The sequence below is a fragment of the Stenella coeruleoalba genome, assembly GCF_951394435.1.
Source record: "Stenella coeruleoalba genome assembly, chromosome: 2".
In the NCBI taxonomy this organism is placed as follows: Eukaryota; Metazoa; Chordata; class Mammalia; order Artiodactyla; family Delphinidae; genus Stenella; species Stenella coeruleoalba.
Window position 1 is genome coordinate 130,122,675 of NC_137147.1, and position 13,807 is coordinate 130,136,481.

Here is a 13,807-nt window from a genome sequence, read left to right on the forward strand (position 1 = left end):
ATGTTCTCTTTTTAAGAACCACTTTTTTATTTGCCTAGTTTTCTTTGCTTCTCTAAGTCTTCCGTATCCTCCAACAATTCTACAGAATGTCTCTTAATCCAGTTTTCCAGAAGGCAATCCCTGCCCCATCGTCTAACAGTTTCCTTCTTTCCTGGACATCCCCCAAAACTTCCCTTTGTCCTTCTGCTCCAGTCTAAGCTGGGTGCTTTCTGTTACTCCCCTGAAGTTGTCACGCATGGTCTTTCTGTTTCCTGGATCTCTTGCTTACCTTTTGTAGAGGAGTTTACTTCTGTTTTTGGTGGAGCATATTCTCAAGTAGCCTTCTGAGAAGGGACGTATGGAGGTGAATGGTTTGCTTGTCTTAAAATGTTTGCTTGTCTTTATTCTTCCCTCATACCTGACTGATCACTTGATAGCAACTTCTAAGTTAGAAGTCTTTCTCCCTCAGAATTTCAAAGGTGTCTTTCCTTTGTCTTCTAGCTTCCAACACTGCTGTTGACAAGTCTCATACCAGTCTAATTCCCAAACCTTTGTATGTGACCTTTTAAAAAGTCTGGAAACTTTTAGGATTTTCTCTGTCTCTCTCTTAATATAGAGAATATTCTGTCTGTGTCTCCCTCTCTCTTTTTTTTTCTCTTGGTGATTTGAACTTTTGCAATTATGTGCCTTGGTCTACTTTTATTCTGGGAGGACACTTGGTAGTCCCTTTTCATCTAAAAATTCATGTCCTTCAGTTCTTGGAAATGTTCTTATTATTTATTTGATAGTCGTCTTGCTTTTATTTTCTCCTTCTGGAACCCTTCATATTCAGCTATTCTCTCCCTTTCTTTTTTTTACTTTTTTCATCTCTTTCTGTTTACTGGAAGACATCCTTATCTTTACCTTATAACCCTTCTATTACATTAAAAATTTTTTTCCTATTGTACTTCTACTTTCCTGAACTTTCTTATTCGCTAAATACTCCTTTTTATTATCCTCTTCTAGTTCCATGAGTAGAGTATCTTATCTTTCTGAGGTTATTATTTATGTGGATTTTTTTTCTTTTGCTCCCTGTAATATCTTTCTTTCCTTCGAGTTATTTTTTTAAATCTTTCTGTCATGTTATAGGTTTTCTTAAGATGGCATGGCTGTATTCCCTCCGCGGAAGGAGGCACTGGGCTGGAGTTGGGAGGTCTGTGGACTGGGCCGCACTTTTCCACATCACCTCTGAGGGACTGGTGGGGATGGGGCTGTTTCTTTGGGAGATCTTTAAATGTCAGTATCTAGGGTCATTTTTCTGAGTGATTGTTGCCCCAGAGAGGCATTCTCTAGTCTTTTCCTGTGAAGGTGTAAGTCTGGCTACAGCGTTCTGGCATCCAAATGGGGAAGGAGCTTGGCGGTTATCTCAGCCTTCCTCATGTAGACTTTTCTCTGTAGGTCCCTCTGCCTCAGGCCTTCCACTGTGCCTGGTGTTCCTGGACCAGATCTCCTGGATCACCCCGAGAGTGACCCCGGCCCTCTGCCAGGCAGGGAGGTGGCCATCGCCTGGCTACATAGGGTTGGGAAGGGGATCTAGTGGGTCTTACAGACTTTCAGCCAGGCTCTTGTCCTCAGTCTTCCTGATGCACAGGCCTCCAGGGGTCCCTGGGACCCTGATTCCTGAGCCCTTCCAGTGTCCCACTTCTGGGTAGTTTCTCCCTGCAGGACTGGCTCTCAGCATTCACTGCTGTGGTAAGTCAGCTGCTACTCGATCATCTGCTTTCCAGCTTCTAGAATTTTTGCTGACATCTTCCATCTGCCATCATCACCTCTCTCTTGCCCTTTGTCCTTGTGGATTTATGCCTTGTTTATTCCTTTCCTATCATCTTAGTGGGGCTCTGGAAGGGAGTGGAAATAAATCTGTGTCTGTTCAATGAGCCATATTTTTCTAGAAGGCCATTCACTGGGGCCAGGTTCATTATGGATGTGAGAGCAAGGACTCTGGCCTCTGATAGAAGAGGGATAACTGGGTGGAGAGTGAGACTAGAAGCAGAGAAGTGTTGAGCTTGATGTTAAGACCCTGCACTCTGGGCCAGGTTTCTACCTGTGTTGGCAGACAGTTACACTAGCCTTAAGCCTCAAAGACTGGGGATAATGACGGGACTGCCTCCTGGGTTGCCCTGAGGATTCAGTGAGCACACATGTGAAGTGTGTAGCACAGCACTGGCCACACGGTTAGCATTCAATGCCTGGTGACTGTTGTCACTGTTACCAAGTGATAAGTGACTAGGAGCTGAAGCAGAGAAGTGGCCCGCGCGCAGGGAAAGCTGGGTAGAAAACCATCCCAAGGGTCTGTCACCTCCCGACATAGGAGTCAAGAGTGAGAGAAGGGCTGGGAAATCAGAAGAGTAGCCGCCCCTGCAGTACCCTGAGGGCTTTTCCCAGCTGCCCCCACCCAGGGTGCCGCCCAGCCTGACTTCTGTCAGGACAGACAGACGGACAGATATGTCTCTGTCTTCATTCAGCTGCTGGAATGCGTGAGGGACTTGGCTTGGGGCCTGGGGTGAGGGTGGGAGGAGAGGGCGAAACCCTGAGCCAGCCAGGGCCTCCCGGAGCCTTGGCACGCAGAAGAGCTGGAAGGAGGCGGAAAGAGAGATACAGGCGGAAAGAGAGATACAGGCGCGGCAGATGGAGGGGAGCTGGGGAGGGAGGAGAAGTTCATCTCCCCAAGGGTGGTCGCACTCTCACCTCTCCATCCTGGAGGGTCAGGCAGGAGGGGATCACGAGGCCCAGGACAGGTGCGGGAGGGGGTGCTCAGACGGAGAATGTGGTACCAACCTGTCCTCTAGCCCCTCCGCCCTCTGTCTCCTTGTTGGGGGTGGGACAGAAGACAGGACAGGTCCCACCTAGACAGGATGGAGGCCAGAATGAGCAAGATTCACAGAAGGAAGGCGCCAGGTGGAGTCAGGCAGTGTTTCCAGGGCTCGAGGGTGTCTCAGAGGCACTCAGACCGCCCCCGCTTCCCCACTGGATGTGACACTCCTCGGCTCCCTGCAAGTAGGCCACACAGACCCAGACATTGGCGAATCCCACTTGGTCTCAAACTGTGCTCAGGGGGACAGTGGTAGAGGAGGTCGTGTCCCTGTCCTCAAGACCCTCACCACCTGGGGGACACAGACATGTGACAATTCTGGGTAATTAGCACTGTGGCAGACAGGCCTGTGGGGTCTGTAGGAACCTGGAGAAGAGGGGCAGGGACGTCACCTCTGAGAAGGAGCCGCGGAGCTGCCCTCTAAGGACTGCTGCAGCACCCTGAGGAAGAAGGGTGCTCTAGGTGGGGTGCACAGCGTGGCCCAGGGCTGGCAGTGCGAGAGCGTGGGGTGGGATGGAGAATCTTCAAGAGGTGGTGGTGGGGCTGGAGGAAAGCTTCTGGGGCCTGTGGTCATTGGCCAGTCCAAGACGTCAGCCTGAAGAACTTGAAGAGCCTTTCTAGACTGAGAGCTGCTTTCAGGGACCCTGCTGTTTCATAAGGGACCTCTCGTTTCTTGAGCTACTACTTGGACCTGGGGCCAGGGAGGGAAGGCCCTGTTCTCTCATGCCTTCGCAGCCAGGATTTCTGGAAGGAGAGAGGCGGGCCTTATCGTGTGTCGGGCCCTTGCCCCCACCATCTGGCGACTCCATGACTAGGCCCCCAGGGGTGGCGAGGGGAGGGGGCGCACAGGCCTCTCCCAGATGATGGGCAGCTCTTTGCAGCCCTTGAGGTGGGAGTGACACTTCCGACTGGAGCCACCCGCTGTCTGCTCTGACCCCATGTGGGGTTGCCCAGCCCACTATAATTAGAGCGAGGAGGGGCCCCGAGGGGAAGGGCTGACGTATGTCAGCAGCACGGGGAGCCTGGCAGTAAGCCGACCAGAGGAAGGAAGGGCCGGCTGCCGGCCGCCCGTGTGACTTTTCCCAAGTAGATGCTGCTATTTATACCTCTGTTGCTTGGGATCCCATAGGCTGCCTCAGCCTTTTGTAGATGAGGATGTGAAGGCCCAGAGAGGGTAAGGGATGGCCCAAGGCCACACAGCATCTGTAGCAGGGCAGGATTGGGGTTTCCAGTCAGCATCTGGGCCTGAATGTGGCTCTGATTCTGGTGGTGGGCCCTACGAGGACCCTTCAGGCCCCCCAACCTCGCACACACATATAGGATGGCCCTGAGAGGTTGTGGTCGCCCTGGCTGCCCAGCAGAGGCCACAGAAGCTTGATTCATGGCATGTCAGCACCGGGTCCTGGCCGGAAAACTGAAGTGCTGGATGTGGCCTGGGACCTGTTGGTGTGGGGCTGAGGCACGTTGGACCCCAGTCAGAGGAGCTCCCTGGCTGGGTCTGAGTCAGAGGAGTGGGTGAAGCCCCCAGCTACATCTTGAGTTGTGTCCTGCCAGGCAAAAAGGAGGAGCCCCGGGGCCAGGTTGACCCTTCACCCCCTTCCTCCCCGTCTCAGCCGATGCTCTGCCCCCGGGTGCAGGCGCAGGGAGCCCGCAGGCTGAAGCCAGCAATCAGAAGACTCCTTTCTCCCTGCCAGACCTCAGCTGCCATGATTTAGAGCTTCTGTTTGGAGTGAAGTGTTTGAGGCGGGCTCACGATCGGATGGGAGGAGCTCTGCACCAAGGGCAGCCTAGCAAGTGGACACGTGGGCGTTGGCAGCCTGGCCTGGCATCACATCCTGACCATCACTGCCCTCCCACGTGACTCAGGGCAAGGGACGCACTGCCCTGGGCCCTGAAAGTGGAAGGAGATGGTGGTAGAGTTTTCTGCTTGAGGGGTTGTGAGCGGCAGATGGGAGAGCGCCCGCTCAGCACCCGGGGCTGGCCTGGCCTGCGGCGATCCGGGACAGACAGCTGGGTCCCACACCTGCTCATTCGCCCGACGCCCATTTTACAGGGTCCATTTCTAGCTAACACAGGTGGGCCAGGTGATTCTGGGTGGGGAGGGGCCCCCAGGGTCCTCAGCAGGCGTCTGGTCACTGAGGCTTTGTTCCCTGAAGCTCTGGTGGAGCCCGGGCCCTGCCACTAGCCAGGGGACTTGGGAGACCACATGGACCACCCACCCTGGCCTGGGCTCGCAGCTCCCAGACCTCTGCCTCTGAAATTTGGACTCCCAGATCCCAGTGGCTGACTGCCCCCAGCCTTCCCTCACGCGGGCCTACAAATTGGCCTATTTCTCGTCCTCTCTGTGGCCCGTAGTGTCTCCTCCTTCCCTCCTGGCCAGACCCCAGCATCCATCACCTCTGCCTTTCTTTCCTGTGCCTCCCTCAGTCCTAACCAGGACCCTTTGCTCATCCTGGCTCCCTGACCTGGCACCAGCCACCCTCAAGCCTCCCAGACTGGAAAACTGGGGGGTTTCTGCCTCCCCCTACCCTGCTTAGCCTGGGACCCCAAGTCCCATAGGTCCTGCCTCCCTCCTGCCACTGCCAGGGAGTCCTGGCAGGAGATGGACAGGAGTAAATAGGGGAGTGACACAGGCTGGCAGACACTGGGCTCTCTCCCAGGTTGGCGGCCGGACAGGGGGCAGCCTTCAGGCCTTGGTCCTCCCACAGATGACCCTAGGTCTCAGCCCAGGGCGGGGTTCTCAGAGGCCTGCTGTTCTATCAGCTGTGATGTGATGCTCTCCAGATCGTGGACAGAGGGGTGGAGGCTGCAGGAGCTCCGAGCAGGCTTAGTGGTCCAGGAGGCTGCAGAGGGCAGGGCCTTTCAGCTGGATCTTGGGGAAAGAGGCTTCACCAGTGGAGGAGTGGGGAGAGAGTCGTGGGTGGAAGGAATAGTTTGTGGAGAGGCCTGGCACTGGGGAGCGGGGATTAGCCAGCTGGAGTGCCCTGGAGATGGATGGGAGAGGCTGGGAGGGTCTTTCCTGCTAGCTTAGGTCAAAGAATAGGATAGGTGAGCAAGGAGGCTGGAGTTTTCCTGTAAGTTTAGGGCTTTAAGCCCCTTCCCACCTTCCCTCCACAACTGGTCTGGTGCGGCCTCCCTGATGGGTCTCTCAGGCTGCGCCCTCTGCCCCAGAGGACAGGTGGCTCCTCACTTCATACTCCTGTCTCATCTCTGCAGCCGTGGGTGGGGCCTCTGCCTGGATGACTCTCCCACCAAGGATGTCATCGACTTCCCTTCGATACCACCTGGCGTCCTCTATGACGTGGGCCACCAGTGTCGCCTCCAGTATGGGGCCTACTCTGCCTTCTGCGATGACATGGATGTGAGTGTGGGGCCTGTGTGGACACGGGGGAGGAGGGCAGCCCTCAGCAGCCCGCAGACCCCACCCAGCCTGGGCTCGGCCCGCACGTGATGCCCACGAGACATAAAGTGGCCTGTGGGAGAGGCCGAGGGTTGGGCGGCCGTAGACCTGGGTCTGCATTCTGGGTGGACCATTTACCAACCATGGGACTTTGGGCAAGGCCCTCACCTGCTGGAGCTGGATCATAAGAGGTAAAATAAAACCTCTCCTGCGGGGTCCTGGGGAAGATCGCCCAAAGTGATGGCCATGGGCATGTCAGAGACCCTGCGGCTTCTAACCAGGGTGTTTCCAGACGGGTAGGCTGAGGCTGGGAGAGGTGTGGGTGAGCTGGGGACTGCCTGAGCCACAAACCCGAGCCTGGGGCCCCAGCCCAGGACCCCCTACACCATGTGCCAGCCCCAAGGAGGGGTTCCCAGGGGTCTCGTGGGGGTGGTGAGGGGGCAGGGCAGGTGGTGGCGCCGAGGAGGAGGTGAGGGTATGGCCCTTGCCCTCCTCCTTGCAGAATGTCTGCCACACGCTCTGGTGCTCCGTGGGGACCACCTGTCACTCCAAGCTCGATGCAGCTGTGGATGGTACCAGGTGCGGGGAGAGCAAGGTAGGGGTTCGCCAGTCCAGCTGCGGAGGGGGTGAGAGGTGAGACTCCCTGCTGTGTCCGTGCTCTGGGGTTGCTCATGCCCTTAGCAGAACCCCAGCCCTCTCTGGCCCAAGTCCCCATCTGCAGAATGGAGGCTTTGGGGCAGAGCTTGACTGGGCAATTCTCCAAAGTGCCTTCAGCTCAGAAGAGTCAGCATGTGGACTCTTATTTTATTCCTTGCTCGGCTCCGCCATGGGGCCCAGGTGTTGGGCGACTGGAAGGGGGCCTCCCCCAGCCCTTAGGTCCTTCCCCTCTGGGCCTTTCCAGGCCTCCCACCCACCTTGTTCTCACTAGGGTGAGGAGCTTGGAGTGGGCTTGCTCTACCTCTGTCTGTCTCGGTAGTGGTGTCTGAATGGGGAGTGCGTTCCCATGGGCTTCCGGCCCGAGGCCGTGGACGGTGGCTGGTCTGGCTGGAGCGCCTGGTCCGTCTGCTCCCGGAGCTGTGGTGTGGGCGTGCAGAGCGCCGAGCGGCAGTGCACGCAGCCTGCGTGAGTGCGGGGCCGGGGCTCCCGGGGCAGGTGGGATGGGGCGCCCGGAGCAGAGTCGGCGATTGCAGGGACACTGGCTCTGTCCCAGCCTCCCACTCGCAGAAGTATCCCCATGGAGGCCAAGCCTGGAGTGTCCAGAGCCACCTCGGGTCACTTCTAGGAGTGCCCCGGAGGCTGACTGAGTCGCCACTGCTGACCCCATTGCAGAGAGGGAAACACCAAGGCCCAGACACTGGAGGGACTCATCAGAGGCCACACAACAAAGCAGCAGCTGGTGGGAGGGAAGCAGGGAGGACAGTGGCTAAGAGCTTAGACCCTGAACCTTAGATGGATCAGGGTTCAAATTCCCTCTCCACCCCTTCTCTGGGCCTCAGTTTCCAGAGAAAGTATATGATGGGGCAGCAGCAGTGCCCATCTGGTAGAGGATTAATGCAGGTAAAGCCCTGCAGCTAGTTCGTAGTAAGCGCTCAGTAAATAGAGCCACTTAGTGGCATTTGAGGTACAAGTGGGTCCAAGATGAGACTGGGGACAGCTGGGAGAATTGGTCAGCCTGGGAGGGGTGCTGTGTGACCTGGGGTGAGTGACTTCATCTCTCTGGGCCTCAGTTTCCCCATCTAAGAGTGGTGAGGTGAAGATTCAGGGAGATGCAGAGAGGCCAGCTGTACTGTAGACTGAGGGGATGCCCGGCACCTTTGGATGAGCCCACTTCACTAGGCTGCCCCAGGGTGGGCATGGGATTCAGAGCCAGGTCCTTCTAGGGCCCCGTGCTTATACCCCACCCTGCCTCCAGGCCTCTAGGCCTGAGCTGGGTTGGGGGCAGACGGGGTGGGGTTAGGGTTCAGGCTCTATGCTGGGGGCATACCCCTCAGCTGGGCCAGGGCCAAGGGGGCTTCCTTTTGACCTGGGCTGGGGTACTGCCACCAGGAACACATCTGCTGACACATGGGCTGTCAGGACTCTGGGTCCCACGGGCTGGAGACTTGGAGAGGCCCCTTCAGCCAGTCATGTCTGCAGCTTGGCCCAGCCTCTGAACAACGCTCTGCAGAGGCAGCCCCAGTCCCATTTTATAGATGAGGATACTGAGGCCCAGAGGGGTCCAGAGACTTGGCCAAGGTCACACAGCAGGTTAGGGGCAGAGCCCAGGCTTCCTGCTGCCACCTCCCCTGAGATGCTTTCAAACAGGGAACCTGTGTCTGGACCAGAGTGTGGGCGACCCACAGGGAGAGCAGCGTGAACGGAGGTGGACGGCGGGAATCTCTGGGTGTTAGGGGTGCAGGAGGAGCCGCTCGCTCCGAGGGCCCACTTCTGGATCCGGGTGTGCAGTCGGCACTCACTGGCCCCCACCCCACTCTCCCCACAGGCCCAAATACAAGGGCAAATACTGCGTGGGTGAACGGAAGCGCTTTCGCCTGTGCAACCTGCAGGCCTGCCCCGCCGGCCGCCCTTCTTTCCGCCAAGTCCAGTGCAGTCACTTTGACGCTATGCTCTACAAGGGCCAGCTGCACACGTGGGTGCCCGTGGTCAATGACGGTGAGTCCTATTGCCCACAGGGACACTGAGGCCTGGAAGGGCAGAGATCCAAGGGCCAAGGTTGCCCAGTGATACAGGCACTGTCTGCCGGGGCTGCTGCTCCCTCCTGGCTCCCGTGGACAGCCTTGCACCCCCAGCCCGCCACTGATGGGTATCGTGGAGGCGGTCTTCCCGGTGGCCTCCGTGGCTCCTGCCCTGCCCTGGTTGCCCCTCACGGCTCCTCTGCTTGGGCCCCCAGTGAACCCCTGCGAGCTGCACTGCCGGCCCTCGAATGAGTACTTTGCTGAGAAGCTGCGGGACGCTGTGGTCGATGGCACCCCCTGCTACCAGGGCCAGGCCAGCCGTGACCTCTGCATCAACGGCATCTGCAAGGTGTGCCCAGCTAGGAAGAGAGTCTCCAGCACTGCCCTCCCCAACCCCCTGGCAGGTCTCCTCTGGCTTCCTCCTGCTTCCCTCTGGCCCCCCTCCCCAGGCTGTACCATTGCGCTTCCCCGCTCTGCCAGTGAAGCCCTTTGATGGTCTGCCATCGCCTCTCAGCAAAGCCTCCCTGCTCCTCCTGGGACTGGAGCCCCCGTATCATTGGGCCTCACCCCCAGGCTCTGCCTCTGCACCATGGCCTGCCCGCCATGGCTTCTGAATGCTGGCTTTCGTACCGGCCCAGCCCCGGCCCGGAAACCAGAGCTCAGGTGGTAGCTCGACCCCCTGCTGGCTGGATGACCCCCAGCAGTGGTTTCCTCTGCGATAGTAGAAAGGGGACTCTCCGTCCATGTAGCCACGTCACAGGGTTAAATGCAGTCATTTAACAGGGCAATTGCAGGGCCGTGCAGGCCTCAGGGCCTGGCAGAGAAAGCGTCAGTGTTTGCTGACGATACTTAGACTTATTTCCAGCAGTATCAGTGCCACTCCCCCTGCCCGTGTCCTCAGCACTTTCTTTCCTCTGCTCCTGGGAAAGGAAGCCCCTGGGCGTGGAGGCCTGTGCTCTGGGGAGGACCAGCAGGAACACTGATTTCTGCTTCGGGGAAATTCCTGTCCACGCTGGTCAGGAGCGCGGGTGTGCCAGCTCCCCCTGCCTGCTGTGGCCTTTTACAAAGCTTCTCCCGTCTCTTGTCTCATGCGATCTCACAGCACACCTTCCCGGTGCAGGTGGTTCTCCCTGTTTCACATCTGAGGAAGCTGAGGCCCAGAGAGGTTGAGGGGTTTACGTGGGGTCAGAGGGCACAGCTGTGGTGGGGCCCCCGCTCCCTGCTCCGAGCTCTCTCCTCCCCACCCTGGCAGGCCCCCGAGGCTGGTGCCAGAGAGGGCCCGCCGCCAGGGGCCCAGCACCAGGGGGCTCCCCTCCCCATGTGTTGCAGAATGTGGGCTGCGACTTCGAGATTGACTCGGGTGCCGTCGAGGACCGCTGCGGCGTGTGCCACGGCAACGGCTCCACCTGTCACACCGTGAGCGGGACCTTCGAGGAGGCTGAGGGCCTGGGTATGGGTGGGACCCCTGGTGGGGGGCAGGGCACTCTTGACCTGGTGACCCTTCCTTGTCTCCCTTGAGCCCTGCCCACGGCCCCCATGGCCAGAGATGGGAAGCAGGGAAGCTGCCTTGCTGGGTCTAGGATCCTGGCAGGAGTCAGGGCACCCAGGCCCAAGTGCAGAGACCTGCCTTCACAGGGAGTCCTCCTGCCCCAGGGACCCCAGCCTGGGCTTATCAGGCTTATGAGTGGCCTTATGAAGCTTTAGAGACCCCCCAGCTCCACTCACTCGCCTCAGGGCCTGTTTTGCATCCATTGCTTAAGTGCCAACTGTGTGCTAGGTGAGGGAGACACAGAGGTGAAGAGCTTACAGTCTCACCCTTTGGTGTGACAGATGCAGTGGAGGGAGGCCCAGAGGGCTGTGAGAGCCCTGAGGAAGGAGGTCCTGACATGGAGAGATCAGGGAGGACTTCCTGTAGGAAGTGGAATTTGAGCTGAATCATAAAAGACTCAGACGAGATGGGGAAAAGCATTGCACATGGAGGAAAGAGCTTGTGCCCAGCAAAGCCTGGAGGCAAGAAGGAGCATGCTCTGTCTGGGGACCTATCTATAAGAAAGGCGGGGATGCCATAAGGCTTTGAATGCTAGACCAAGAAGCTTAGATTTCAGCCCCAGAGATGCAGTCCAGTGTGGTGGTTAAAGCTCAGACCTCAGAGCTTGATTCACCTCCCAGCAGAGCCCTGGTGCAAGTTATGTAACCTTTCTGTGCCTCAGTGCCCTCGTGTGTAAAATGGGGATAACAGTAGTGCCTACGTCATAGGGTTGTTACACCTGCAGAGTCCTCAGGGTAACGCCAGGCACATGATGGGTACTACTTAGTGAAAGAACAAAAACAGGCTGTGTAGGTATGAGGAGGATATCCCAGGGGAAAGGCCCAGTCAATTGGGGTTTTTCGAAAGGTCATGCTGGCCCCAGGTATAGGGGATAGGCCCAGCCTTGTGACAGGGAGACCAGCTAAGGTTTCCCAGAGAAGGGTGGTGGGGCATGGGTCAGGGGGTAGGATTTGAGCCCTTCTGAGGCTTTGGTGATCTGGGACAGATCTAAGTGGGGAACCCAGAATCAACGATGGAATCTTTGGCATCGCCAGGCAGGGGCAAGTGGAAAGAGAGGTGAGGGCGGGCAACAGCTAACCCTCTTACCTCTTTTCACCACCTGTGCACAATGTTCCTGGCCAACAGGGTATGTGGACGTGGGGCTGATCCCAGCCGGTGCTCGCGAGATCCGCATCGAGGAGGTGGCCGAGGCCGCCAACTTCCTGGCCCTACGCAGCGAGGACCCGGATAAGTACTTCCTCAACGGTGGGTGGACCATCCAGTGGAACGGGGACTACCAGGTGGCGGGGACCACCTTCACATATGCGCGCACAGGCAACTGGGAGAACCTCACGTCCCCGGGTCCCACCGACGAGCCTATCTGGATCCAGGTGACCGCCTCCTGGGGCCCAGGCTGGGGAGGAGCAGAGGTGGGGTCCGTGGCTCCCAGCCGCATGACAGGAGCGAGCCCGGCTCCGGGCCTGGCCCTACTGCTGGGGCCTCTGCCTCGGCTTCCCCAGCTCTAGAATGGCTCCATGGTGTAGCCCCAGGTCCCAGAGGTGGCTGAGGTTGGCTCCTTTAGGATGGGTGGCAGGGCTTGGCAGAGGGAGAGGACACCTCATGCTCACGGAGGCCCCGCCCCCCCGCCTGCCCCAGCTCCTGTTCCAGGAGAGCAACCCTGGGGTGCGCTACGAGTACCTCATCCACAGGGAGGCGGATGGCCGTAGCCAGATCCAGCCGCCCGAGTTCTCCTGGCACTATGGGCCCTGGACCAAGTGCACAGTCACCTGCGGCACAGGTGAGGAGAGCAGTGGGCGCAGCTCCTGCCCAGCAGGGCCTGTGTCTCTGGGCACTGATGCCTGGCTTTAGCCTCTGGCTCATTGCTTAGTTGCTGGGCTGCTGTGAACTGGGAGTGCTGCTTCTGGGCCTCAGTTCCCCCATCTATGTAATGGGGCTAGCAATGGCCCCATCTCATAGGTCCACTGGGAGAGGAAACAAGGGGAGGCAGGCACGGCACGTGGTGCTTGGTGAGCGCTCAGCGTGTCTCCCCCAGAGAGGCACCAGCTGCCTCTCCCTCTTCTCACTGCTCAGCTCTGGCAGGTCCTGTGCCCGTGGTTCTGCCCATACCTGGGATCTGACCCCTTCATCCTCCCAGAGCCTTACCTGCATCTCCGTCAGGACAAGCTCCTTCCTCTCCTCTAGCTCCTGCCACAGACAGGCTTCCCCGGGCTCCCCTCCTCCTCGGTGCCCTCCCACCCTTCCTGGGAGGCCCAGAGCCTGACACTCCTGGGCTGCTGGCCCAGGAGGGCTTCCCCAGTGAGAAGGGGGAGGGGGGAGGGAGAGAAGGAGGAGGGGCAGGGAAGAGAAAGAAGGAGGGGGAGGAGGATGGAGTAGGACAGGGGCAGGGAGGAGGGAGCTGGGACGTGACAAGGATCTCCCCAACCAAACTCTGAGCCTCGTAGCCCAATGGCCTATTCACCACATTTACTTATTCCTTTAAACTCTTTATAAAATGTGTAACAATTTGACTAACTCTCACCACCCCCCGTGGTTTCTTCAGTCTCCCTTCCCCTCCCCCTCCCCCTCCCCCTCGGTGTCCAGGGGTCTCAGTATCAGGAATCTGGGACAGAGACATTTGAACATTCCTTGAAATGCTATTATGATGACAAATGAACACTGACCTACTAAAGCTGGGCAGGAATCTTCAAAAGCTATTAAAGGCATCCTACCCCGTATGAGTTAAATTTACAAATGTGAAAACAAATACATTTGATGAACCAGACACTGGGAAATTGTCTTTCAGCAAATCGGTGGCTTCCCACGTGGCCAGAATAGGAATGTGTTGAGTGGCAAGTGGCAGGATCCTGATGCGTGGTAGCTGGAGCAGTAAGGGGTTGCTTGGCTTCGGCAGTAAGAACCCCAGGGAGGGTGCGTAGTCCACGCTGGCTGGATGGCCTGCCATGTTTTTAGGGACCACTCTCAGCCCCACCTTCCCCTCATGTGTGTCACAAGATAGCACCCTTTGCCCAGGCTTCTTGCTGGCAAGAAGAAGAAGGGGCAAAGGGCTGACTCTCGGGAAGGACTTGTGTCTTTTTCTCCCGGGCACGACTGTGTCCCAGACCCCCTAGCTGCACGGGAACTACAGTGGGGAGTGTTTTCAGCAGGTCCCATTGTTACCTTGAACAAACCCTGCGTTCTATTAGGAAGGAAGGAGGCGGGTGGAGGGGAGACTGGAGGCTCAGGGCAGGTCTGAGTCCCCCTTCTGTGCCATAGGGGGAGCAGGGTGAAGGCAGAGCCCGTTGGAGTTGGTCCTGCCGCTGGGCCTCAGCGGGCGGTGTGGGGTGCATGTGGAAAGGGAAGAGCAGGGCTCTGCA

The 13,807-nt window shown here is 58.1% G+C and overlaps 1 protein-coding gene across 2 annotated transcripts in view; it reads left to right on the plus strand.

Moving 5' to 3' along the window:
* Positions 1 to 13,807, plus strand: part of ADAMTS7 (ADAM metallopeptidase with thrombospondin type 1 motif 7) — a 57,510-nt gene that overhangs the window by 34,484 nt on the left and 9,219 nt on the right. For both annotated transcript variants that reach the window (XM_079910893.1, XM_079910894.1), the window contains exons 9-16: positions 6,047 to 6,191; positions 6,733 to 6,825; positions 7,207 to 7,352; positions 8,713 to 8,882; positions 9,121 to 9,254; positions 10,235 to 10,355; positions 11,580 to 11,824; positions 12,090 to 12,231. In XM_079910893.1, the coding sequence (XP_079767019.1) occupies positions 6,047 to 6,191; positions 6,733 to 6,825; positions 7,207 to 7,352; positions 8,713 to 8,882; positions 9,121 to 9,254; positions 10,235 to 10,355; positions 11,580 to 11,824; positions 12,090 to 12,231 (1,196 nt within the window). The remainder of the gene's footprint in view (positions 1 to 6,046; positions 6,192 to 6,732; positions 6,826 to 7,206; positions 7,353 to 8,712; positions 8,883 to 9,120; positions 9,255 to 10,234; positions 10,356 to 11,579; positions 11,825 to 12,089; positions 12,232 to 13,807) is intronic.